This window comes from Leptinotarsa decemlineata, unplaced genomic scaffold, assembly GCF_025532065.1.
Source record: "Leptinotarsa decemlineata unplaced genomic scaffold, Ldec_3_MD MMD2_P_RNA_scaffold_14, whole genome shotgun sequence".
In the NCBI taxonomy this organism is placed as follows: Eukaryota; Metazoa; Arthropoda; class Insecta; order Coleoptera; family Chrysomelidae; genus Leptinotarsa; species Leptinotarsa decemlineata.
The window spans coordinates 12001574-12029015 of NW_027412528.1; the positions used below are offsets into that span (position 1 = coordinate 12001574).

A 27442-nucleotide genomic window follows, 5' to 3' on the forward strand; every position below is an offset into this window, starting at 1 on the left:
CTCTTCAACCATTGTATTGTTCACGATGACAGTTAACTTTTTTCCCATTTAATCGTCTTCGTATCTGTTACGGTTTAGAATATAGCAATATTACTACATGATAAAAAAAACGGCCTGTATATTCAGGCTTTAACAATTTTCGAACCTTTCAAATTCTACTTCTCTTTTTCCGTATTTAACTTCAATAGGTATTGTTATATTACCAAATAATCGTTTTTTCGCATTATATTTTTTTAATGTCTCGATTTTCATATCCTTTTCTATATCAGTGTTTTGAATTGTTGTCTTAGATTACTTCTATTCTCACACCCTTTAAAGTGACACACAGCGAACGGTGACTCGTTTTCAAATTTTACTATTCAGTTGATTTTATCAAAGAGATAGGCATTCCATGAGAAATCAGTCATCTTTGACAAAAATATTGAAGAGGGTAACGATTTGGTACGTCGTTTCTTGAAATTCTTTCAGTTCCTGGAGTTTTTTTGGACAGGATGAACCACATTATGATAAATTCATACCAGGACTGAGAATTTATTTGAATGAATTTCTTTTTTTTCAGTTTTGGGAATGACCGGAGGGCAAGTGGGACTTGCAATAACCCAAGCTACCAATTTGTGTTCGAATGTACAGTTTGCCATGATGTATTCAGCTGAAATTATTAACCAACTCATGTCTGTAGAGAGGGTTTTGGAATATAGTAAGTTACCTCCAGAAGTAGAACCTGTCATACCAACAATACCCCCGAAATCTTGGCCGAATGCAGGTGCTTTCAAATTTGTTGATTTGAAATTCAAATATTATGATGATGGTCCAGAAATATTGAGAAACTTGAACTTCTCCATCAGTCAAAACGACAAGGTAAATTTTCAAGATTTCATAAGTTTACGTTTTGTGTTGAGTTGTTTCATTAGTGGTCATTTCATAAAAACAATTCATTGGATAATTTTTCCATTCAACTTTACGAGTAGATTATTGTTAAATCATCTTCAAAAAAAATGTTTCTGATATAGCAAAATGCGTATATAACATGATATAGAAAGAGTTGAATCAGAAAAATGAAATTTCAAATTGAATATACGGGGTGGCCCACCACATTCGAATCGGTATTTCTACGAGAAAGAAGAGAGTTAGGGAAAAACTTCCAGCACAGGTATATGCGGGTCTATGAGGGGCATATTCCAAAATTATTTTGAAATATACAGGGTGACTCCCAAAAAAGTTACATACCAAAGTTATATTTTTTCTTATGGAACACCCTATATTTTTTATATTTTTATATACTATAATTAACAGTGCCTGACTTGTCGAAGTAAGTTGCGAGGGGTACTTTTTTAAAACTGGGCGTTAGAATTAATGGTGGAGAACTTCTGGTGATGGGTTTAATGTTGTCCAGCTTAGTGAGGAGTTCAAGATCGGTTTTTTCTTTGGCTCCTTTTGTGCATTCATCTGTGGTGGAACTGTTTCTTCTGAAACTCTTTCTACGATCTGCTGAAGTTGGAGTAACAGGTTTTTCGAGGTCTTTCTTTTATTCCTCGTCGCTATTCAACATTCAACATGGATGCCAGTAAGAATGTCGGCTCTGATGGGCTAAAGAAAATCTGCAATTTGCAAGTACGGGCTTGTGTTGTGTTACCTGTGAATCTATTTATCATAGTAGCTGTGCAAAAAGAGTAAATTCTTGTTGTGAAGTGATTCTCAGCACGAAATTCCAGGCACCAGATTATGACTCAGATACTCTCTCTGAAACAAGCTCTCTGAGGGAAGAAAACAAACTCCTAAGGCAGATAATCATGGACAAGGACACAATCATCAGGGACAAAGACACTCTCATTGTACTTTTCTCTGGAAAAATCATACTCCTGGAAAATAACCCATCTTCAAAGTGCATAGAAGCATCAACTAATCAACCTGATCACAAAAAAACTGCCCAAAGTAACTCTAATCTGCCTAATGATACAAAAAAAGACCAAAGTAAAAACAACCGAACATCTATGAAATCCAATAGCAATAAAAAACTATCAAACACTATTTTAAGTCCAGGCATACAGGGTGATACATCAGATAAGAGTAAATCGAACTTACAATTACTGGAAGTCGAAATCATTAACCTGATTAACGATATTGACCCAAATCCCCCTAGTACCTCCGTAGACAACTCCTGGAATTCAGGAGTTGTCTACGTTTCAGAAAAAATCAAAAAAAGTAATACATCCTCACAACTACCTACTGCTAAATCATATGGCACAGGACATCCCAGTGACCTACTCACATCGATAATGTTAAGGAATATGTAAAAAAAGTCTTTCCTGATAATAACGTTGATTGTTTTGACCTCAAATCCAAGTATTAAAAAATGCTTCAAAATAGGTAGTTTTGATCTGTCAATGGATGAACTTCTGGACCCCAATAATTGGCCCAACAAATTACACATTCATCCTTTTCAACACCAGTGATCATCAATATGCCCCAAATATCATCTCTGATACTGGTTCTTCCGGTTATTCCAAACCTGAATTAAATGTAAAAACGAACATATACAATTTCAAAATACTTGATCTGAATGCTCAATCATTAACAAACAAAATTAATAAACTGGAAGTTCTTTTATCGGAAGAGGATCCGGACGTCATTAGTATTGTTGAGCACTGGTGTGATACCGAGAATATTGAATTTATGTCCATACCTGGCTATAGTCTGATATCTGAATTTTGTCGTATTACTCATACACATGGGGGAACTGCCATCTTTGTTAAATCATCATTTCTAGCTCAGTGTCTTGATTTAAAACAGTTCTCAGAGGAGATTCATTGTGAAGGCAGTGGGATAAAACTAACTGTACAAGGTAAAAGAATTGTATATTAAGCATTTATAGATCTCATAATGATAACTTGGATATATTTTTACATAAATTAACCTACATATTAGATTATATTTCTAGAAATGACTATGATATTATCGTATGTGGTGATTTTAATGTTGATTACCATAAAAATACTTCGGAAAATTTACAACTGGATGACTTATTAGCTAATCACAACTTGCATGTTTCATCCTTGGCACCCACTCGAGTTTTTACTAATCGATTAGGGATAACATCATCTAGCAAACTCGACTATGTACTAACAAATGTGGAGGAGGATTGTTGTAAATCTAATGTCTATGAGGGGAACTTCAGTGATCACAAAATATTTTCTCTTGAGAAAGATGTTTCCCATACATATATCTAGCCAAATATAGTGGCCGAATTTATAGCTAGATTCTTGCAATTTTCATATTTTTCTGGTCCAAAATTCTTCAGTGGATATCGTTTTAAATAGTTGCAGACACATCTTCTTGCAAATAAATTATCTCTATTTGAAATAATACTTTTGGCAGCCACATCTCTCCATTCTGCTGCTACATCAACTTCAAATAGTCTGGTTCACATGTACTCGATTTAGCTTTTTTGGTGACATTTTTCAGCCCTGTCCAGAAATTACGACCAAGGTATCATTCGATTCGTATTTTTGCGTAGAAAGTTCTAGGGAAGGTCCGAAAACGCGCCGATAAAAATTACAAAAGTTATAAATAATTAAGTGAAAAAAATGGGGCTTTAGTTTTTTCTTAATATCTCGGAAAATTTTCAAAATTTTGGAAATTTGAAAAAAGACTTGAAAAGATCAATGAATTTGCGTAAAAAAAGTCCCGACTCCCGAAACTGTATCTCGATTATTTATAATTTTTACAGAGCCCTGAAAATAGAGCCAAAAGCGGGTAGTCTGACTTCCGCGCGTCTTTCGTCACTCTGACATAAAAACATAAAAAATTATTTGAACATATTTAATGTAAATATTGAGGAATGAAAAAATTTATGTAATGTTGGGATCCATCAATAAACAATAATCCGCAGTCAAAAAATTTTTATCCCAATTTTAACGTTAATTATAAATTTGTTAAATAATAAATTTTTCTGAATTGAAAGTTGATATAAAAATCCCTATAATTATTAAACTAAAACCCTGGCATTTTTTTCCTTTGGTGCCTTAATAGGCAAAAAAATAGATTACCGTTGCCAAAATAAAAAAATTGTTATTTTCTATTTTTTATTAACAATTGAAAATTATAATTTTATAAAAAATACATTGCAAATTTTTTTTTATTTTTTATTGTTTCAATGTCTCATGGATAAAAACTAATTAATATTTTTTTTTTAATTTTTCACATCTATTGTTAATACATTTATTATAAACTAATACATTGTTTATAAGCAATTCGAAAATTTTTTTGCATTATGTTAATTAAAAAAAATCATGATTTTTAGAAAAAAAAATGGTTTCTTGCTAAAAAATGCGTTTGTTAATTAACAGTCGTTTTTTGCAACTGAATATTAAAATTAAGGAACCGTTTTTTTTTAAATCATAAATTCTATTGTTCTTTGAGGTTTTGAAAAAACTTTTTTTTAATTCTTTTTTTAATTGTTTATTTAAAATTTGTTATAAACAATTTTTTTTATTTTTTTTTTCAATACTTTGTTCTATAATGAACCTAACTGTGTTTTTTTGAATTTATTCTATTTTTTATAAAACTTTTAATATTGTGATACCTTGATACTTGTCTTTTTCATTCGCTCCTTCGCTTTTATAATTATAATAACTTTTAAACTATTGCAGTTATGACAAATATGCTTCAAGTCTTTTTTGTTCATTATGAATTTATTATTAATTTAAGCTTTTTACTAAAGTTGTAGTCCTATTATTTATTTAATTATTGATCGTTATTTATCAAAAAAAGAAAAATTTCAAGTTTTCAGAGAATTTACTAAATCAAAAACATACTGAAAGTTATTTTTGAAATTTATTAAATCATATTTAGTACAGTTAAAAGTTTTTCTATAATTTTTATTATTTTTTTGTAATCTTTTAGATCGTTTTAGTGGCGGTGGCTCGTCATCTGTGGTTTCTTCTGTATTTTCTTGTCGTGATGTTCCTTGAACCTCATCCTCTTCGACTTTTTCAAGTATCGGTTCACAGTATTCTTGAACTCCTACTGGAAAATCTCGATAATCATTAAGGTCGTCTTCATTTCCATCGGGATTACTATCGATAGCATTTAATCGACCGATCATGATATCAGTATCATCATTGTCATCATCAAGTGATGCCCTTGTACTGTTAGAACATGTTTCACCTTTACAATTTTTGCATAAAGATGAGCAAAGAAGCCCAGCTTTTTTACATCCACATCAATTATTACACTCTTTTATGCAGGCACAATTAACTAGCTTAAGTAAGTCGTCAGGCGCCAGTTTTTCCGTTGTTTTTATCGGCAGGAACATTGTTTCAGATTTGATCCAACCCCAATCTTCCGGATTCAAATTATAATTACCAATCCAAAACTGAACTTTGTAATACGTCCTAAATGAGTGTAGATGTTTTGCTATTGTTGTTGGAGGTAAAGTTGCTGAGTTGATCGCAGTCTTTGATTTCGCAATCATACTTAAAAATTGAGAAACACGACACTGGCCTGATGTTGAATTAGTATCGAATTGACCGTACAAGGCCAGCATAATTCGTTGCGAATGAAAAAGACAAGTATCAAGGTATCACAATATTAAAAGTTTTATAAAAAATAGAATCAAAAAAACACATAGTTACTTTTATTATAGAATGAAGTATTGAAAAAAAATTTAAAAAAATTGTTTGTAACAAAATTTGAAAAAAAAATATCAATTAGTTTTTAGCCATGAGGCATTGAAACAACAAAAAATTAAAAAAAAAAAATTTTGTAATGTATTTTTTATAAAATTATAATTTTCAATTGTCAATTAAAAACTAAAAAATAACAATTTTTTTATTTTGGCAACGGTAATCTATTTTTTCGCCTATTAAAGATAACTTCACCAAAGGAAAACAATGCCAGGGTTTTAATTTAATAATTATAGGAATTTTTATATTAACTTTCAATTCAGAAAAAGTTATTAATTAACAAATTTATAATTTACGTTAAAATTGGGAAAAAAATTTTTTGACTGCGGATTATTGTTTATTGATGTATCCCAACATTACATAATTTTTTTCATTCCTAATATTCACATTTAATATGTTCAAATAGTTTTTTTTTTGTTTTTATGTCAGAGTGACGAAAGGCGCGCAGAAGCCAGACTACCCGCTTTTGGCTCTATTTTCAGGGCTCTGTAAAAATTATAAATAATCGAGATACAGTTTCGGGAGTCGGGACTTTTTTTACGCAAATTCATTGATCTCTTTAAATCTTTTTTCAAATTTCCAAAATTTTGAAAATTTTCCGAGATATTGAGAAAAAACTAAAGCCCCATTTTTTTTCACTTAATTGTTTATAACTTTTGTAATTTTTATCGACGCGTTTTCGGACCTTTCCTTAAATTTTCTAGGCAAAAATACGAATAGAATGACACCTTGGTCGTAATTTTTGGACGGGGCTGAAAAATGTTACAAAAAAAAGTACATGTGAACTAGACTAAAATGACAATTTAAGAAACGGAGATAGCTTGCCCATCTCTGCAAAATCTTGGATTCTTGTAGCAAATTCGTTCCTGAGATCGGCCAGAAATGTTACAAACACAGCAATATCTTCTTCAGAGTTCTTTTTATATTGAAGAATTGTCGAAATATGAATGATACCTTGCCTAGCAATATCTTTTTCAAAGATATCCAGCTTGCAACGAAAAGCAGACACGTTTTGTATTAGATCACATATTAATTTTCGGTTTTCTTGTGATTCTGTGTTGAGCGCATTTGATTATTTCAAAATATCTTTTAAAAAAGCAATGCTCAGCATATTACATTTGTTTGTGTTTTCTGGCTCCCTGCGTATCAAAGTTGTGCAAGAAGGAGGTTACTTCTTTTTTTATTACCCAGAAACTTTCAATAACTTGACCTTTACTGAGTCAACGAACATTTTGTCGTGTTGCAGTAAGTTAGAATAGGCTGTCTCAAAGAAACTCCTTGAAATGTCGGTGCTGAAGAGCAGAATGAGAATGAGATACACTTCTTTCAGTGTAGCACTACGTTTTCCACAAAGGATGTCTGGTGAATTATGCAGTGATATGATATTAGACCTAAGTTTCTATCCCTGATTCTCTTTACTACACCTTTTCCTTTGCTAATCTCTGCTGAAGCCCCACCAGTTGAAAGCGACACCATTTTATCTTAACTAATGTTAGATTTAGTAATAAATTCATCAATGACCTTGAATAAATCTTCTCCTCGAGTGTAACCTTTCAACGGCAATATTTTATATATATATATATATATATATATATATATATATATATATATATATATATATATATATATATATATACGTTGGATGGCACATTAGATGTTTCTGGTGAACCAGACAACGGATCACTTTGAAAATTTAATGGAGGGCATATTCGGACAATCTCTAGCCAACTAAAATATTTTCGACAATGCGGTGTTGCCGCTTCTATTAGAAAGCAGTAGCAACTTTGATTTTTCAAATGGAACACTCTGTATATATTATTTTTGGAATCTCCAACAATTGCCGGACAACTTTTCCTGATATTTCCCTATACCTATCTGTTACCGTTTTCGAAATAAAAGGTAATTTCAATTTTTTTCTTCGAAAATCATGACTTCTAAAAATGCCGATATCTTTCAGTTAAGAAGTACTATGATATCGAAATTTGGTTTGGAGTTAGGTGATATTTGGACACTTTCCACACGTCAGCCTAATCTCCGTTACTTCAATACAGGGTGGTAAAAAATACAGTTTTTTCGTTTGCTTGAAAAAGTTGCTGAAATTTGATTATTTTGAATGAAACACCCTGTATATTATTGAAAATTCGGAAAGCTGCTGAAATTTGCTTTCTTTCTATGTATATCATACCTATACTAGTCAAGTTTCGGACTTATGAACATTTATTTGTGAAAATGTCCCTTCAGAATGGTATTTCCATTCGGTATTTGGTAAGCAGGCCATGATTACTATTTGACAGTAGCGTTGTGACATTCTCCTAATAATATCGACATTTTCGTCACTTCAGAAGTTGCAAATACCTTCAAAACGATGGAACAAAACTATCCAAACGAAGTTCTTATGAATTTGTTTATTATTTTTGGACAGTGTGACAAAATTATCAGCAGAACATGTAGAAAGTTCAATGAAATGTATCCGAATCTACCGCCAATGAATCTCAAGAAATTTATACGAATTCAGAACATTCTCAATGCATTTGGATCAACTTTAAAAGCACCAAGAAAGTTGCTTCGACCCGTAACTTTCGAAGACAACCAGATTAATGTCTTAGCATATTTTCACGCATTTCCCGAGTCATCGATAAGAAGTGCTGAAGAAGATTTGGGTATAAAATATTCATCGGTTCAAAGAATCTTGCGAAGACATAAAATGCATGATTATAAATTCACCAAAATTCAAGCAATGAAGCCTCAAGATCCTCAACAGAGAGTAGAATTTTGTGAAATGTTGTTGACACGCATTCAAGAAGATCCACTTTTTTTAAATAAAATTATTTGGACTGATGAATCGAAATTTTCGAGAGAAGGGATTTTCAATAGAAAAAATCGTCATTATTGGTCCAGTGAAAATCCTCACGTCACAAAAGAAGCCGGATTTCAAGAAAAATTTAGTTTTAATGTCTTCTGCATGTTGATGGACAACAAATTGAGGTACGTGATATACGAGGAGTCATTAACATCCAGAAGCTACCTGAATATTTTGGAGAATACTGTAGACAGTTTCGTGGATAATCTGCCACTCGAAGATTATCGAAACTGTTGGTACCAACTAGACGGAGCTCCTGCACATTGCACAAGAGAAGTGAGCGCAGAACTAGATAGACTATTTGACGATCGGTGGATGAGGCGCTTGGGACCATGAAATTGGCCAGCGAGATCACCCGATCTTAATCCATTAGATTTTTATTCGTGGGGAATGTTTAAAGAAAAAGTTTACAAAATACCCGTGCGTTCGAGAGATGAATTGTTAGAAAGGATTGCCCAAACATTTGAAGATTTGGATCCCAATGAAATCAGATCTAACTTTCCTTTATTTTCAGTATTTCAATATTGAATTTTACAAAAAGGATTTGAAGCTTCATATCTTCTATTCATTATCTGCGTGCGCTTTCGACAGTTGGTAGTACTGTCATCTTCTAGACACTCCTCAAACTGAACTTGTCATCCTGTCGTCTGCTTCTTTATACGGTCAGAGCGTCTCAACTCAGGTATTTCAGGTACTTTAGGTAAATTTGCCTGTATTTGTATTGCATCAGGTACTCTTCTTTGTGTTAAGATCTTCTCTAGGAATGTGTATGGTTTTGTTTAATATATTGAATGTGAGGTCTTGTTGTGTTTTGATTTGTACTTGTTCCTCGATAAGTGATTTATGACTGTTGAATTTATGGATGTTCAAGTTTTCCCAAATGTCCATGCGGTTTCCCTTGTTGACTTGTTTTATGAGTTTTATGTTCTCTGGTGGGGGAAAATTATGTTTGTTTTGTATGGCGTGTGTTGCGAGGTTTGATTTATATACTATTGGATTTATGTATGCTTTTTTGTTTGTTGGTTGGTTGGTTGATTGGTAAGTGATAAACTTCTACATCGCTTAACCGATCGTGATGAAACTTGACATGTATAAGTAATTTTTCATAGGCTATCAATTTTTCTGTAATTCGCCACTAGATGGCGCTGTATAACAATTATTTGAAAGCATTGTTCTATAACGCTGCGCACGTCTAAGGTCGTTGATTCTGTTAAAACATTGGAACAGCAGCGATACAGCAACATAGTATTAGTATTCCCTAAAAATGTGACTCTAATATCAAGAACTCTTACGAAAATAGACAATTGTTCATCATCAACAATGTCACATGATTCAAGTGCTATGGCGTAGCAAGGTGCGTTTTACAGAAGTTCAAGAAGAGTGTTTTTAATATCAGCAGCAAAACTGTCCGTTTTCCGTATATTACTTCTTGCTGATAATGCAGCGACATTTTTTTTTCTTCGAAGAGTGCCGTGACTACTTCTAACATGAATTTTTTCACCATCTCAGAATCTGAAAATTGTTTCTGCTATTTATTAAGCGCCCAGCACACACGTAGCGCTGCATCTGTGAATTTTTATAGCTCGCTTATGCAACGAACTAGTAATTTCGTAAGAACTGGTATTTGTCTGATTTTTTTCTTTACGAGCCTTACTGCCAAGAGGAAAGTTTTTGTGAAATTGCTGAGAAGTTGTTTCGTAGTGTTGCTTCAAATCACCAATCTTAACAATAGCGACATTTTTATTGCGTATAAGGCACTCTGGTACCGCTTGAGGCCTATTAGGTAGCGTAAAACAATATTGTTCAGTCCATTCTGCCAGAAACCTCCTATTTTCACTGTCCACTTCACGCTTTTTAGAATCCATATTAGCATAGGTAAGAAAATATTATGAAAACGCGAAAAATCACAAAACAACTGAATGTTTGCTCCGCCCACACACCCGCACCCCCGATTTCAATACTCGCTCGCGCTTGTTTCAACAAAACAAAATAGTGGCAAGCGCGCACAAACACACATACACACAGGGTAGATAGGAAACTAATAAAACCACATCAGTTGCAGGTACTTGTAAACAGGTTGACTAGGCAACTTGAAATAAAATACTTAGTTGAATTCTATGTGGCTCAAAAATATTACTTCAATTAATAAAGGTATAGTATACACGTGTCTATGGTTTGCCACTTTCATGAGTGCTATGTCCGATATTAACTTATGTTTCTATATCAAGACACTCAATAACTTTCATATTTGTATAATTTCCTGGACCCGGATGTCACGCAGGTAGCTATAGCTGCCTCCGTGGTGATTTTGATAGTTTTCTTGTGAACACGAGATCTATCAACTGAAACCACAAATGTGCGGTTGGCTCCTGTTGGTGGCTTCGTGCATTTGTATTTCTATATTTCTATCATTTGGTAACCAAGTGTTGCCCATCCTTACACTTGGCTGCACCATACTGATGATGGGCCAAAAGCCCGAAACACGTGTCTATGGTTTGCCACTTTCATGAGTGCTATGTCCGATATTAACTTATGTTTCTATATCAAGACACTCAATAACTTTCATATTTGTATATATATATATATATATATATATATATATATATATATATATATTTCAATATTAAATTCTACAAAAAGGATTTGGAGCTTTATATCTTCTATTAATTATCTGCGAGCGCTTTCGACAGTTGGTAGTACTGTCATCTTCTAGGCACTCCTCAAACAGGCACACATTGTAACAACTAAATCATTCCTCAGTTAGTTGGTTTCCATTGAATTTCAAATGTCACAATCCAGTATTGAAAAGATCAGTCACCAGCTATATATTTTCCTGAAACACAAAAACAAATTAATGAAACCATTTAGATCAATATTAGAAAACAAAACAACATTACAATTTTATTCAAAATTATCCAAATCAATATTTTGAAAGTAGTTTCAAGTTGTGAAAGGAAAAACACTCAGTATATGAGAAAACCATGTAGCAAAAATATTGTCTAGCCTGCTAGGTGAGAGAACTGGAGAGTGAGTTGAGTTGTGAAAGATTTAAATGTACTATTGTCAACAATATTCACCTTACAGTTCTTCGAATTATTGTACGCCTTTCGGGAGATGAAGTTGAAAGTCCTAGAGAGGTTTGTAGAGTATTTAATGAGAGACATCCAGATCGTCCTCGTATTAGCTGCGGTACGGTAAATAAAATAAATAAAATATTCAATGAAACTGGTGCAGTATCAAAAAAGATGTTAAAAAGTACAAAGACGAAACAGAAATGATCAAATCATTTTAGATTATCACAGAATTGTCGCTATTGGGCAGCGGATAATCCTAACTGGGTAATAAACTATAAAAGCCAGTATTCCCAAAAAATCAACGCCTCGTGTGGAATATTGAACGAACGAATTATTGGTCCTTTCTTTTTTGAGGAAAACATTAATGCGCAGAGGTTTGTAGAATTTTTAAACAGAGTTTTGGGATGCTATTCACGAGCTGCCAATCAATGAACGATCAAATTAAATTGTCCAGTTAGATGGGTGTTCAGTTCATTATGCCAGAGCTGTGAGGCAATGGCATTTCAATAATTAGTTATTAGTTACGTTCATTAAATTTTTTTGCTTCATTGTTAGTTGAATTATATGAATGTAATTCCGTTATTTTCAATAAAAATATTTACGCTATTTGTTTTTTTTTTTTCGTCTGGCGGCACTTTATTGTTGAAATCATAAAAAAATGATATATTGTGACTGTAAGCTGTGAGAATTTTCGAATTTTTGAGTTGTCATAACTTTGTTAATAATGAATATTTTTTCATGAAATTTTAGTCATACCTATTTAGAGGCACTCTAAATCCAGTGGCGTAATGATTTTTTCTGAAACTTCAATACACATTTAAAATTTTGTCCCGAAGTAGACTTTTTAGTACTTGACATTAAAAAAAAATATTAAAATCGATTTACAACTTCAAATTTTAAGGGGCTGTTTCCATTAAAAATGGGTCACACCGATGAAGGTTTTATCACCACTGTCGTGTGATCAAATTTGGACAATCTCCAAGACTCTTGGAGAGGAATTTCACGCTCATCATCATGAAAATACTAATTTTCAGTAACTGTAATCCTTATCAAATTGTAATGATTAATTTTTTATCTCAGGTGGGAATCGTCGGACGAACTGGAGCAGGAAAGTCATCTCTTGTTGGAGCGATTCTCAGAATGGCTATTGCAGAAGGGAAAATCGAAATTGATGGCATCAACATAAATAATATTCCACTGGAAATTCTCCGATCAAAAATTTCCATCATACCTCAAGATCCTGTTCTATTCTCAGGAACTCTAAGATATAACTTGGATCCCTTCGGGGAATACACGGACGAAATGTTATACAAAGCTTTGAACGAAGTTGAATTGAAAGATTCTGCAAATATAATCAATCAGCTCGAGAACATGGTTATGGATCGAGGTTCCAATTACAGCGTGGGACAAAAACAACTCATTTGTCTAGCAAGAGCAATTCTCAGAAATAACAAAGTCCTCATGTTAGATGAAGCAACTGCTAATGTAGACCCACAGTAAGTATGAATGTTAACAACTGATGAGCAAATATCTACTTGAGAGAAAATGGATCGGGAACATCAACTATTTGTCGTATATCAATCAAATTCAGTAATATTATTCCGATCTTCCTTGATGTTTCTGGGTTTTTCATCTTCCACAATATGAAAAGTAAATGCATAGGTATGTCAGAGAATCTGCTTTCAAATATAGTGAAGGGCAATATGAAAATTTCACCCCAAAAAGTTACTGTGGAATTGAAATTTTCGAAAAGTCCATATTTCTGAAAGAGGTATTTACAATAACAGTATTTTAAGGTTTTGAAAGCAGAAGAGAAATTTCTACCGAAACGTCAACAAGTTTTGAAATTTTATTTTTTCAATAATTCATTTCATTCATAGGCATTATTCATGAATAGTACAACTTACTGACTAGTTACTATTTTCGAAGATTTATATTACGCAGTACACATCACACACAAAAATGGGAATCGCTATTGATCTATACAGGACGTTTCAACGAAAACTTGACAGCCCCTGTAAATCAGAAACAGACGTGTAATCGAAAATTCCAAAGAACACGTCAATTTTCATTTTTAGGGAGACTAAATCTGATATGGAAATCATTCCCGAAACTTCAGCCCCCTGCGGGGGGGTCGAATGATACATCATTTGAAAGGTCTTCTGTTCCTCTAATACCTCTGTATTTTTTTTCGAAATTGGTTCATTATTTAATGAGAAATTGAATGTTAAACGTTTTATTTAAGAAAAAAAAAAAAAACAGGAAATTCGATGTCGTTCATTTTAATGAGGAAATCAATAACAAATAATATCAGTGGAAACAAAATCAACGGATAAATTGTTCAAAATGACCTCCACCTAGTTCCATATAATAATACAGTCTACTCTCGACAGCGCTCCTTACATTTTGTATTTGTAGAGTAGGGAGGGTGAATGTAATTCCACAGCACTTAGGCCACAGGTGACCCATTGTACATCCTCCCGAGGAGTTGTCCTCCTAGGTCATCGTTTTTCGTATCTTTTCCAGGAAGGTGGGCACGTCACTGGGAGACATCTCCTATATATCGGCAGGTGTAGGCCAAGACTCGCTGAACACACATAATAATAATAATAATAATAATAATGTAAAGAGAACCTGCTCATCGATAGATGTGTAACGCAGGACTCGATACAATATAAGCGTAACCTCTCTATGGCCTGGATCGATTACCGTAAGGCATTTGATACAATTTCGCATGAGCTCATCTTGCATTTGCTCAGATGCCTTGCGGTACCCGACAACATAGTGAGATGCATTGAACAACTGACACCACTTTGGCGAACTCGCTTCACCATAACATCTGATCAAGCAAGAATTCAAACAGGGTGGGTCACTTTCAGAAGGGGTGTATTTCAGGGTGATTCCCTCAGTCCCCTTCTCTTCTGCATCTCACTATTGCCATTATCCGTTGCGTTCAGAAATACTCAAGGGTATAACTGTGGCACCCCCGGAAACCGGAGGCACAAGGTCACCCATCTGTTTTATATGGATGATCTTAAACTTTATGCCTCTGGAGAGAAGGATCTCCATCAGTCCTTGAGGGTGGTGGAAGAGTACACGCATGCTATCGGTATGAAATTCGGGATAGACAAATGTGCAATGGGTCATCTCAAAAAAGGACGATGCGGGGACTACGAAGAGGATGTGCAGCTCGTAGATGGAAGCATCCTACACCATCTGGATGCCGGAGAGACGTATACTTACCTCGGGGTGGAACAACGCCACTCGCAAGAGGTAACTGCAGTGAAAAACTCTCTCCGCGGCAAGTATCAGCACAAACTTCGACAGATCTGGTCATCGGAACTGTCGGGGAAGAACAAAGTAGCTGCAACAAATATGCTTGCCGTTCCAATCTTCCTCTACTCCTTTGGGGTAGTGAAGTGGACTCGGGAGGAGCTGTATCAACTCGACGTAAGGACCCGAAAAATGATGCATCTCTATAGGAGTTTGCATCCCAAATCGTCCGTTCCACGGTTGTACTTCCCCCGACAACAGGGAGGTCGTGGACTTTTGAGTTTGGAGTGTCTACATGACAGAATGGTACTGGATACAGCCTGTAAAGTCGTCAGGAGTTCGGATCCCCTTCTCTGCATGGTCCGTGACCATGAGAGAGCAGGAATTGGAGCATTTCTCCTTAGGGCAGCTGCTCGAGCAGCTAATGAACTCGGTATAGTTTTCGACTCTGAACGAGGTGACTACAACTCTGTCACCGAGTTGGAACCCGTTCAGCAAAAAGCTCAGATAAAAGCCGCAGAGATCACCTTACTTCTGCGGAGACACAGGGATAAGCCAATGCATGGGGTCTTCTTCAATAACATTGAAGACCTTGGCTTATCAAAGCGCCTGACGTTCGCTTTTCTCAGGTCGAGTGGGCTGAAGTCGGAAACTCAGGGGTTCATCATGGCTTGCCAGGATGGTGTCTTCAACACCTCAGTCTACCGCAGGCGCGTGATGGGTATAGAGGTTCCTGACACAAGGTGCAGGGCCTGCCGCGAGGCGCCCGAGACCCTAATGCACTTGCTATCAGCATGTCCAGCATATGCGGTCTCGGCCTATATCCATCGACATAACGCGGCCCTAAGAGTGCTATATTACCATCTACGGCAATCTTACGGTATTGACGAGACACTGGTGTTGCCCTACGCTCCGGGGGATATTGAATCCGTTGTGGGGAACGAGAAGTGCCGAATTTATTGGAACTATTCGTTCCCCACCCTCAGGCTCATACAAGCTAATAAGCCTGATGTAGTCCTTCTCGACCACCAGACCAAAACGATATTTGTCGTGGAGTTTTCAGCTCCTGGCGAGACGAATATCGTCAGAAAAGAGGAGGAAAAACGGATAAAATATCGAGATTTTCTCTTCGAATCTCGCAGACTTCATCCAGACCAGTCTGTCAAGGTGGTTGTTCTTATTATTGGAGGCCTTGGTGGAATGATGTCCTCTCTACTCTCGAATCTCAAAATCATACCGGCCTGCCGCACTAAGGCAGATGCAGATGGCTGTCATTCTTGGCTCACTGCGCTTTCTCAGGGCAGATGATTCTCGGACCCAGTAGTAGATGAACAACAGGGTTTCTGTGGCACCGGAAATTCAACTATCAGAAGCAATGAAGTACAGTGCGTTTTCGACCGTTTTTCGTGCGTTTCCGACTGTTTTTCGTGCGTAACCGTCACATACTTGACCAACTGCGCCACGATAGCGCTACACGAAAAGCGTTTCGCGAAAAAACGTTACGCGAAAGCGCTACACGAAAAGCATTACGGAAAAAACAACGATCGGTTTTTTCGTGCAACGTTTTTTCGTATAATGCTTTCGCATAACGTTTTTCCACTCAACGCTTTTCGTGCGCTTTCGTGGCGCAGTTGGTCAAGTATGTGACCTTTCGCACGAAAACGCACGAAAACCGGCGAAAACGATCGGAAAACGGTCGAAAATGCACTGTACTTCATTGCTTCTGTTAGTTGAATTTCCGGTGCCACAGAAACCCCGTTGTTCATCTACTCCCAATGATCACTTACCCCACGGTGTGGGGAGTGGTCGTTGGTTAATAATGCTAGCGCGCCCTTCCGAATGTATCGGGGTTTTGGGGGATAGGGCCTGACCAGCGTATATTTTGGTAAAAAAAAATAATAATAGGTCTTTATTCCCAGAATGATACAATAAATAATGTGAACATTTACTGAAACGGGAAAGGCTGAAGATCAGTTGGTTACATCAAAAAATGCAACCTCTGTTTTTCGTCTCAGGGCGTTATCATCAGAGAATCTGCTTTCGAATGTAGTGAAGGGCAATATGAAAAGTTCACCCCAAAAAAATACTGTGGAATTGATATTTCCGAAAAGTCCATATTTTTGAAAGAGGTATTTTTAATATCAGTTTTGATAGCAGAAGAGTAATTGCTACCTAAACGTCGGCTGATTTTTTTCAATAAGTTTTGAAATTTTATTTTTTCAATAATTCATTTCATTCACAGGCATTATCCATGAATAGTACAACTTACTGAATAGTTGCAATTCTTGAAGATTTATATTACGCAATACACATTGCACTCGAAAATGGGAATCGCTATTGATTTATACAGGGCGTTTCAACAAAAACTTGACACCCCCCTGTATATCAGAAACGGACGTGTAATCGAAAATTTCAAAGAACACGTCAGTTTTCATTTTTAGGGAGACTAAATCTGATATGGAAATCATTCCCGAAACTTCACCCCCTGCGGTCAGCAACTAACCCCCCCTATTTTTTCAATGATGGGGGGTTCGAATGGTACATCATTTGAAACGTCTTCTGTTCCTCTATTACCTCTGTATTTTTTTCGAAATTGGTTCATTATTTAATGAGAAATTGAATGTTAAACGTTTTATTTAAGAAAAAAACCAGGAAATTCGATGTCGTTCATTTTGATGAGGAAATCAATAACAAATAATATCAGTGGAAACAAAATCAACGGATAAATTGTTCAAAATGACCTCCACCTAGTTCCATATAATAATACAGTCTACTCTCGACAGGGCTCCTTACATTTTGTATCTGTAGAGTAGGGAGGGTGAATGTAATTCCACAGCACTTAGGCCACAGGTGACCCATTGTACATCCTCCCGAGGAGTTGTCCTCCTAGGTCATCGTTTTTCGTGTCTTTTCCAGGAAGGTGGGCACGTCACTGGGAGACATCTCCTTTATATCGGCAGGTGTAGGCCAAGACTCGCTGAACACACATAATAATAATAAGGTCGTGGACTTTTGAGTTTGGAGTGTCTACATGACAGAATGGTACTGGATACAGCCTGTAAAGTCGTCAGGAGTTCGGATCCCCTTCTCTGCATGGTCCGTGACCATGAGAGAGCAGGAATTGGAGCATTTCTCCTTAGGGCAGCTGCTCGAGCAGCTAATGAACTCGGTATAGTTTTCGACTCTGAACGAGGTGACTACAACTCTGTCACCGAGTTGGAACCTGTTCAGCAAAAAGCTCAGATAAAAGCCGCAGAGATCACCTTACTTCTGCGGAGACACAGGGATAAGCCAATGCATGGGGTCTTCTTCAATAACATTGAAGACCTTGGCTTATCAAAGCGCCTGACGTTCGCTTTTCTCAGGTCGAGTGGGCTGAAGTCGGAAACTGAGGGGTTCATCATGGCTTGCCAGGATGGTGTCTTCAACACCTCAGTCTACCGCAGGCGCGTGATGGGTATAGAGGTTCCTGACACAAGGTGCAGGGCCTGCCGCGAGGCGCCCGAGACCCTAATGCACTTGCTATCAGCATGTACAGCATATGCGGTCTCGGCCTATATCCATCGACATAACGCGGCCCTAAGACTGCTATATTACCATCTACGGCACTTTTACGGTATTGACGAGACACCGGTGTTGCCCTACGCTCCGGTGGATATTGAATCCGTTGTGGGGAACGAGAAGTGCCGAATTTATTGGAACTATTCGTTCCCCACCCTCAGGCTCATACAAGCTAATAAGCCTGATGTAATCCTTCTCGACCACCAGACCAAAACGATATTTGTCGTGGAGTTTTCAGCTCCTGGCGAGACGAATATCGTCAGAAAAGAGGAGGAAAAACGGATAAAATATCGAGATTTTCTCTTCGATCTCCGCAGACTCTATCCAGATCACTCTGTCAAGATGGTCGTTCTGTTGTTGGAGTCCTTGGTGGAATGATGTCTTTTCTACTCTTGAATCTCAAAATCATACCGGCTTGCCGCACTAAGGCAGAAATCTTAGCCGCACAGATGCAGAAGGCTGTCATTATTGGCTCACTGCGTTTGCTCAGGGCACATGATTCTCGGACCCAATGATCACTTACCCCACGGTGTGGGGAGTGGTCATTGGTTGATTATGCTGGCGCGCCCTCCCGAATGTATCGGGGCTTCGGGGGATAGGGCCTGACCAGCGCACACTACGGTGAAAAAGAAAAGTAAATAAATCAGTAAACAATAATAATATGTCCTCAAACAACAATAATAATAACTAATAACTAGAGTCATACATATGACTGTAACCTAACAATGTTGAGAAATAAAATAGAAAAGGAAACAAAATTCAAAGTTAACTAACTTAGATAAGACTATACTAACAATTTAAAACATACTGATACATGATAATAAATGTTAAGGTTTAAGACTACTGATGTTCTGCATCATTGAGTCTTTTTCTACAAAATTGTGTTTGTTTTAATATAGTTGTTTAGTTTAGATTTCAATATATACTTTCGCTTTGTTTTATGTCTCTTAGCAGCTTATTAAAATGGTTTGAACCTTTATAAAACAATATTTTCATTGAGCTGGTTAATCTGCATCTTGGCAAGTGGAAAAGATAACTTTGTCTTGTCTCGTAGTTGTGAGTACTATCACGATAAGTAATGAATTCATCAAAATAATATGGTAACATATTATTAATAGTCTTAAAAATTTATGACATTAAAAATAAAATAAATACAACAATAAAAATTAATTGGCGCTCCGGGGCGACTTCATTGATTCCAGTGGCGCATTTGCTTTTTCAGCTGCAGGAAAACCCGGAAAAACCTGCAGCACCACATCATCTGAAGATCTTGATCTAACAATGTCCTCTCTCTCATAAAACAAAATGTAGGGTGTCTCCAGAGGCTCCAATAAATTCAATGCATCGCCAGAACACTTCGTGACACGACTATCGTCAAACTTAAACCAGTCCGTTTCTTCTTTGACCAAGGCGTAATAATGACCACATTCAACGCCAGAACCACAGTGAACAATGACTGCATGAATATTATAACAGTGGTCTGCTAGGTTGAAATGTTCATCTATTTCGAACCTTCCAAAGAGTTTCTTGCTTCCGTTAGAGGTTGAGTCTTGTTTGAATATCATCAGTGTTATTATTAGATTGACTGGTGCCTCAGCTATACTTGTTTCCTTATAACAGTCAGTTAGTTTGGCGCATGTTTGACAATACAGTTGATCATCACCTGTTAAAAATTCCATTTTCAGATGATTTAACAATAAGCTTTGCACGGACTGGTAATTAGTCGTATTAGGAAAAGCTAGATGAAGTTGCAGAAATTCACATAAGTTTTCAGTACTTCTTGAACATTTACCACAAAGTAAACAAGTGAGGATTTTTCCAGCAAAAGATTTACAAACACAAGACGAGATGGGTTGTACGGAATCATTCAGTCCAGAGCGGCTGGGAGTATTGATTTTGCTATTGTTTTGCTCACGAAGAGTATCCAACAAGAACCCCAAGAATTCGAAACAATCCTCTTGTTGTCCCAACGAGTATCTAGTGGACTTCAAAGACTCCAGGAAATCGGTTGGAGGGAAAGATGATACCTTCTTACGAAACTGCAGCTGCATGAACAGTTGTTTGAGTTTGATGAATAAGCAGGAAACATTCTCGTTCTCGTTCATCATTAAAACTTCGTTCTTGAAATTCTTCGTCATGAACAACACTTGTAAAATGCTATTCATGTAACAAGTGTTTCCTAAATTATCCAATCCAATTTTCTTCTCTAGATTTTCAGGACAACTCTCTACTGATTCGTAAGGAAGAACACGTTTCACAGAATCTCCATAAGAACCATTTCTCAAGCTGCGATCGATCCTTCCAAGTGAAAAAGGGTTTCGTAGAGGGATCGATTCGGCTCTTGCTTAAAAATAAATATCATTGCTGATCCATAGAACCTTTTTTGTATTGATACCATTGTAATACGTCGAGCATAAACTTTATGCTTGTATAATGATTACATTTTAATGTGACTCTCATTCCACGATTTTGTAGCTTTTGTAATGTCGAAATTTTATTTTGATCATACCCATATAGTCATGATTTAAAGACAATAAAGAATTGATAATAATTTATTAAAATTCAAAAAGAATTTATTAATTTGAAGCGTGGCACTGCATAGTGCTTACAATCTATTTTATATTTGGCTCAAATTTACTTGTAGCAACACGTAAAACTGCTTCCAAACTTTCATTTGCGAGGCGGTTTCGATTTTTTGTTTTATTATTATTTAGTATTGAAAAAGTTTGTTCACATATATAGGTAGAACCAAATAAGCTGGCACATTTCAGAGCGTTTCTGCGCAACTTTTCGTACATATTTTTATCAATGCAGCGGTAAAAGTTCAGCAAGTCTCCTTCGTTGAATTTGTTGCGTAAATCTTGATCGTTTTGAATGTCGATAATTTCTAACTCCATTGACTCTGGCGCATTTTCAACTGAAATCGTGAAAGGAAGGAACAGAGGTTTCACTTTTTTAAACCGAAAATCTGTCTTGAAAAGATCGAATCAAAATATCTAGCTTTTCTACATAACTGAAATTAATCGCAGTTTTGTTGAATTTTTCAGCCATTTTCTTATAATTCGGAAAATGATTGTAATTTCCAGAATTCAATTGTGATCTGAAAAGTGTAAGCTTGCATTGAAAGGATGATACATGAGCGTAGAGCTGAGATATCAGTTGATTTTTGCATTGAAGCCGTGTGTTCAAGACATTCAAATGATTTGTAATGTCAACTAAAAAGCCAAATCACACAACCAATCAGGATTTTTAAGTTCCGGGACATCCCTTTGCTTTTCCGCCAGAAATATTCCAATTTCTTCTATTAAATTTAGAAATCGTTTCAGTGTCAATCCACGGCTTAGCCACCTTACTTCTGTATAATACAGTAAATCTCCGTATTCGCTTTCGATGTCATCAAGGAATTGTTTGAATTGTCTGTGATTGAGTCCTCGTGATTTTATGAAATTTACAGTCGAAACTACCACTTTCATGACATTTTGAAATTCAATTTTTTTAGAACAGAGGGTTTCTTGGTGTATAATGCAGTGAAACTGCATGAGATCTTCAGCGTTTATGTTTTTTCCTTGCAGATGCTTTTTCAGCAAAGTAACTAGCCCGGAATTGACAACAATCATCGAAGGAGCACCGTCAGTCGCAACTCCCGATAATTTTGATAAGTCCAAATCAGTTTTTGAACACTCATCCAAAAGTACATTGAGTATATCAACTCCTTTGGTTTGACCTTTGAATGAACACATTCCGAATAACTTTTCTGAGACTTCAAAATCTTGAGTAACACCTCGTATGAGTATGAGAAGTTGAGCTGTGGAACTAATATCAGTGGATTCGTCGAGCGCTAATGAAAAAAATTCAATGATCTTAGTTTTTTCAATTAATTGTTCCGCAATATTACCTGACAAAGACATAATTCGTCTTTGGATAGTCATACGATTCAGTTGAATTTTCTCAAACTTTTTTGCTGCTTCTGGACACATTTTCTTAGCGGCAATTTCTATGCATTCTTTCACAAAATCGCCATCATTGAAGGGGCGACTTCGCTTTGCTATCATTCGAGAAATTTCATAAGTAACTTCTATAGCTGTTTCTGAATCTTGAATGGGTTTTGTAAACATAGCTTGCTGACCAATAAGCTCCCGTTTTAAAGACAACATTTTTTGCTTTCTTAATTCGTCTGTAAACTTGGTAAAAGAAGGATGCTGCGTTTCATAGTGCCTTTTCACATTACATTACTTTGCAATCGCAACGTAATTCTTGCAAATTAAACAAACGACTTTGTTATGCGACCATACAAAAAAGTATTTCTCAGTCCAAATTTCTTGAAACTGCCGATTTTCATCTTTAACCTTACGCTTTTTACTAGGTCCTGGCTTCTCCATGTTGCGTTCTAATCCACAGCACCTAAAAACAATTACAGTATCTACTTAAATTACCCATTCTTTTTTAAATTATCAAAAATAATTGATTAAATTCCTCAGAAATTTTAAGATTTTTATACAGATTTTTTATCTGAAATAATGACGTAATTATTACAGTTAGAGAAATTCTGATAAAAATAGTAATTTCTATGTTTTATTTTAATATTTGGCCAACATTAAAGCTAAATTTGATTAAAATTGATTAAATAGGTAGGGAAACACTTATTAATAACAGAGTTTTACTTACGATTTCACAACACAATTATACATGGCACTTGACGGGTTAAGGGTCTTCATCCCTGAAAAAAAAGGAGTCAGAAACGATTTTTCTTATTCTGATTGAGGAAAGATTGTATGAGTGTATAAAGGAAAAATAATAAAAAAATATTTTTCGAATATTAGATGAATGAAAAGTGTTCTCTCTCTCATTTTTTGGCATTTTTCTTCAATTACACCATCAAAATTAACGAATATTTTGGTGTTATTCCATTTCGGTATTGAAGCCTATCATTTTCTCAGTTAAACGACTTTCTCATTTTTCTTTTTAATGTTTCCTTTATTCTGTTATTAATTCAATAAGAATGTGTTATTTATATGAATTTGATTTCCTTGCATTATGCCTTTCGAAATGGGAAATATCAAATTTTATCAAAGTCAACTAATAAAGTTTTGCTTCAGCCGTCGACTAGTGAAAACTAATTATTACTTTTGAATCTGGAGTCAGAATAGTAGATGAATTTCTTTTAAATGACACGCCCGTCAGGTAGCTCCTCCCACACGTCTGGTGAGGGAGAGAGAGAGTATCATAGAGTCATTGTAAAATGTAGCACAGGGTCGGATTGGGAATAGGAAAAGATAAAAGTTATTCTGATCGAACGAAAGATTGAAATATTAAAATTTCTACAATAACCAGATAGTTTTCAACTTACCTATCTGTATGTTTGCGTGTGTACACGTTTGTATCAAATCTTGCGAGTCTAATATCTTCCGATTGGCTTGAAATTTTACAAGTATTCATTACTAGGGACAAAACTTCATGATATTTTCATATTAAGAAATACTAAGATGGAGGCTCTAGAATGTTGGACGAATTTCGTTAATTTTGATTTGATCACAATCAAAATTGGTAGCAAAAACACTGTTGGATTTCATTCATTTTCAACAGGTGCATACACATCAGCGGAATTGAATTATTCACGATTGGTATTGACTCATATTGTCTAACCCTTTATATGGAATCAGACATATTATTTAAACTGTGAACCTTTCCTGCAAAATATTATATTCAAATCATTCAATTTTAAAAATATATCTGGCAGTATGAATTAATTTTGAGGAAAAATATGAGTAATTTACCCCGGAGAGCCCTAGATGAATTATTTTTGAGGATCCGACTATGAATTATAAAATCTTTCCGTCATTTCGAACTAATGCTGAAAATTGATATTGTGAAAAGACCCTCACTTGAAAGACAAAATCTGATACTTGATTTCTCAATTTTTTATTCATAAGTATCATCTGATTTTCTGAACACCCTGCTCATGTTTTCGAAAAAATAAATTTTGAACAGAACACGACTATAAATCACAAAATAACCCATAGCCATCTTTATGCTGCTATTTTGATTTCTTGAAATTTGATGAAAAACTCATTATCTTCAACCTCAAAATACCAGTGTTATATATAATTTGACAATTAATAACAAAACTCGTTTGCCATCTCGAATTTCTGAATTCCAACAGAAAAATAACTATCTTCGAATCTTAAAGCCAGTCTTCCATAGAGCCCGACCAGATATCAAAAAACTAGTCCGCCCTCTTGAATTTCCGAAATTCAATAGAAAAAATCACGCCTAGAGACTACAAAATACCAATTTTAAATCGAATCGGTCCATAATCACAATACACGTCAGACATCTTGAAGCCGCCATCTTGAATTCATTAATTTTAACTAAAGATTCATAATGTGCGACCCCAAAAAACCCATTGTACCAAATATGAATCGGATAACACAACTTGTCCGTCACCTTGAATTCATTAATTTTGACAATACATTTATATTTTAGGGCCCCAAAAAATGCACATACTAATTTCAAATCGATTCGGACCATAATCACATATCTCGTTCGATATCTTGGAACCGTCATCTTGAATTCGTTAAGTTTGACAAAAGATTCATAATCTCTGACCCCGAAAACTTCCTTATAGCAAGTCAAATCGGGCCCTAATCACAAATCTCGTCCGCATCTTGAATTTATCAATTTTGATAAAAGATTCATAATTTTCAAATAATAATCTGTAATTTTCGTGCAAACTTTGAGATCCACACGAAAACGAACATGTTTTAATCTAAAATGTAATTTGGAAGAACGAACACGTCGGCGAATAAAGTTCGGCCCTGGAATGCCCCGGCCTGGTCAAATTAGAATTAGGGAGGAGTTTGTATTTATTTCATCGGGCGAAATCGCACTGCCATCTGGCGGTATACGTTTTCGTAACTAAAGGCTAAAGACACTTAACAGGAAATCTACGTTGAATGTGGATCAAAATATATGACACCGGCTAGTCGAGTTAAAATCTACACTAGAACTATTGCCTCCCCAAAACACTATTAAACTGCACTTATTCTCAATCACTTATTACTTCGCTTTGTATTTTCGCGCTTATTTCTTTCTGTTGACATTTCACTCAAATTAAAACCGAACTGTCGGTCGCTGCGGTTAGCGTGGCTTTTATACCGTGCATGCTACTTTGGAAGCTTCGTGTATCTACTCGTACCTACGCGAGCAATCCGGAATTCGGGACTATTGCTATCTCGCTTGCTCACGCCGTGCTAGAAAATTCTTGATTTCTCTACTTCTACTATTTTGAACTTTATATAAAGGCGGCAAGCGATGTTACTTGACTTAGCATTTTTGGGCGCTAGATTCAAATAGCACGCGCGCGAGATTCAGATTACTTTTCGAACATATTTTTTTTTTGGTTTTATTCTGGAATAGAATTAAATATTCTTCGAATGTACGAGAGTATTATTTTTGCTGTCGGCGTGCCACCAGTATTCGACCGGCGGGCGTGAATCAGCCTGTATGCATCCATGCATACAGGCTGATTCACGGTGGATTGCACATTGGACGTTTCTGGTGAACCAGACAACGGATCACTTTGAAAATTTAATGGAGGGCATATTCGGACATTCTCTAGCCAAATAAAATATTTTCGACAATGCGGTGTTGCCGCTTCTATTAGAAAGCAGTAGCAACTTTGATCTTTCAAATGGAACACTCTGTATATAATATTATTTTTGGAATCTCCAACAATTGCCCGACAACTTTTCTTGATATTTCGCTATACCTATCTGTTACCGTTTTCGAAATAAAAATTAATTTCAATTTTTTTCCTCGAAAATCATGACTTCTAAAAATGCCGATATCTTTTAGTTAAGAAGTACTATGATATCGAAATTTGGTTTGGAGTTAGGTGATACTTGGACACTTCCCACACGTCAGCCTAATCTCCGTTACTTCAATACAGGGTTGTAAAAAAATACAGTTTTTTCGTTTGCTTGAAAAAGTCGCTGAAATTTGATTATTTTAAATGGAACATCCTGTATATTATTGAAAATTCGAAAAGCTGCTGAAATTTGCTTTCTTTCTATGTATATCATACCTATACCTAACTAGTCAAGTTTCGGACTTATGAACATTTATTTGTGAAAATGTCCCTTCAGAATGGTATTTCCATTCGGTATTTGGTAAGCAGGCCATGATTACTATTTGAAAGTAGCGTTGTGACATTCTCCTAATAATATCGACATTTTCGTCACTTCAGAAGTTGCAAATACCCTCAAAACGATGGAACAAAACTATTCAAACGAAGTTCTTATGAATTTGTTTATTATTTTTGGACAGTGTGACAAAATTATTAGCAGAACATGTAGAAAGTTCAATGAAATGTATCCGAATCTACCGCCAATGAACCTCAAGAAATTTATACGAATTCAGAACAATTTCAATATGTTTGGATAAACTTTAAAAAAGCACCATTTAAAATAATCAAATTTCAGCAACTTTTTCAAGCAAACGAAAAAACTGTATTTTTTTACCACCCTGTATTGAAGTAACGGAGATTAGGCTGACGTGTGGGAAGTGTCCAAGTATCACCTAACTTCAAACCAAATTTCGATATCATAGTACTTCTTAACTAAAAGATATCGACATTTTTAGAAGTCATGATTTTCGAAGAAAAAAATTGAAATTAATTTTTATTTCGAAAACGGTAACAGATAGGTATAGGGAAATATAAAGAAAAGTTGTCGGGCAATTGTTGGAGATTCCAAAAATAATATTATATACAGAGTGTTCCATTTGAAAAATCAAAGTTGCTACTGCTTTCTAATAGAAGCGGCAACACCGCATTGTCGAAAATATTTTAGTTGGCTAGAGAATGTCCGAATATGCCCTCCATTGAATTTTCAAAGTGATCCGTTGTCTGGTTCACCAGAAACGTCTAATGTGCCATCCACCGTGAATCAGCCTGTATAGTGACCTTGGAAGAAACTGACAAATGATAAGAG

The 27442-nt window shown here is 35.6% G+C and overlaps 1 protein-coding gene across 2 annotated transcripts in view; it reads left to right on the forward strand.

The window, feature by feature from the left end:
* The window catches only part of LOC111516694 (probable multidrug resistance-associated protein lethal(2)03659), a 231046-nt gene that overhangs the window by 190628 nt on the left and 12976 nt on the right, over positions 1-27442 (forward strand). For both annotated transcript variants that reach the window (XM_074179379.1, XM_074179373.1), the window contains 2 exons: positions 560-858; positions 12699-13114. In XM_074179379.1, the coding sequence (XP_074035480.1) occupies positions 560-858; positions 12699-13114 (715 nt within the window). The remainder of the gene's footprint in view (positions 1-559; positions 859-12698; positions 13115-27442) is intronic.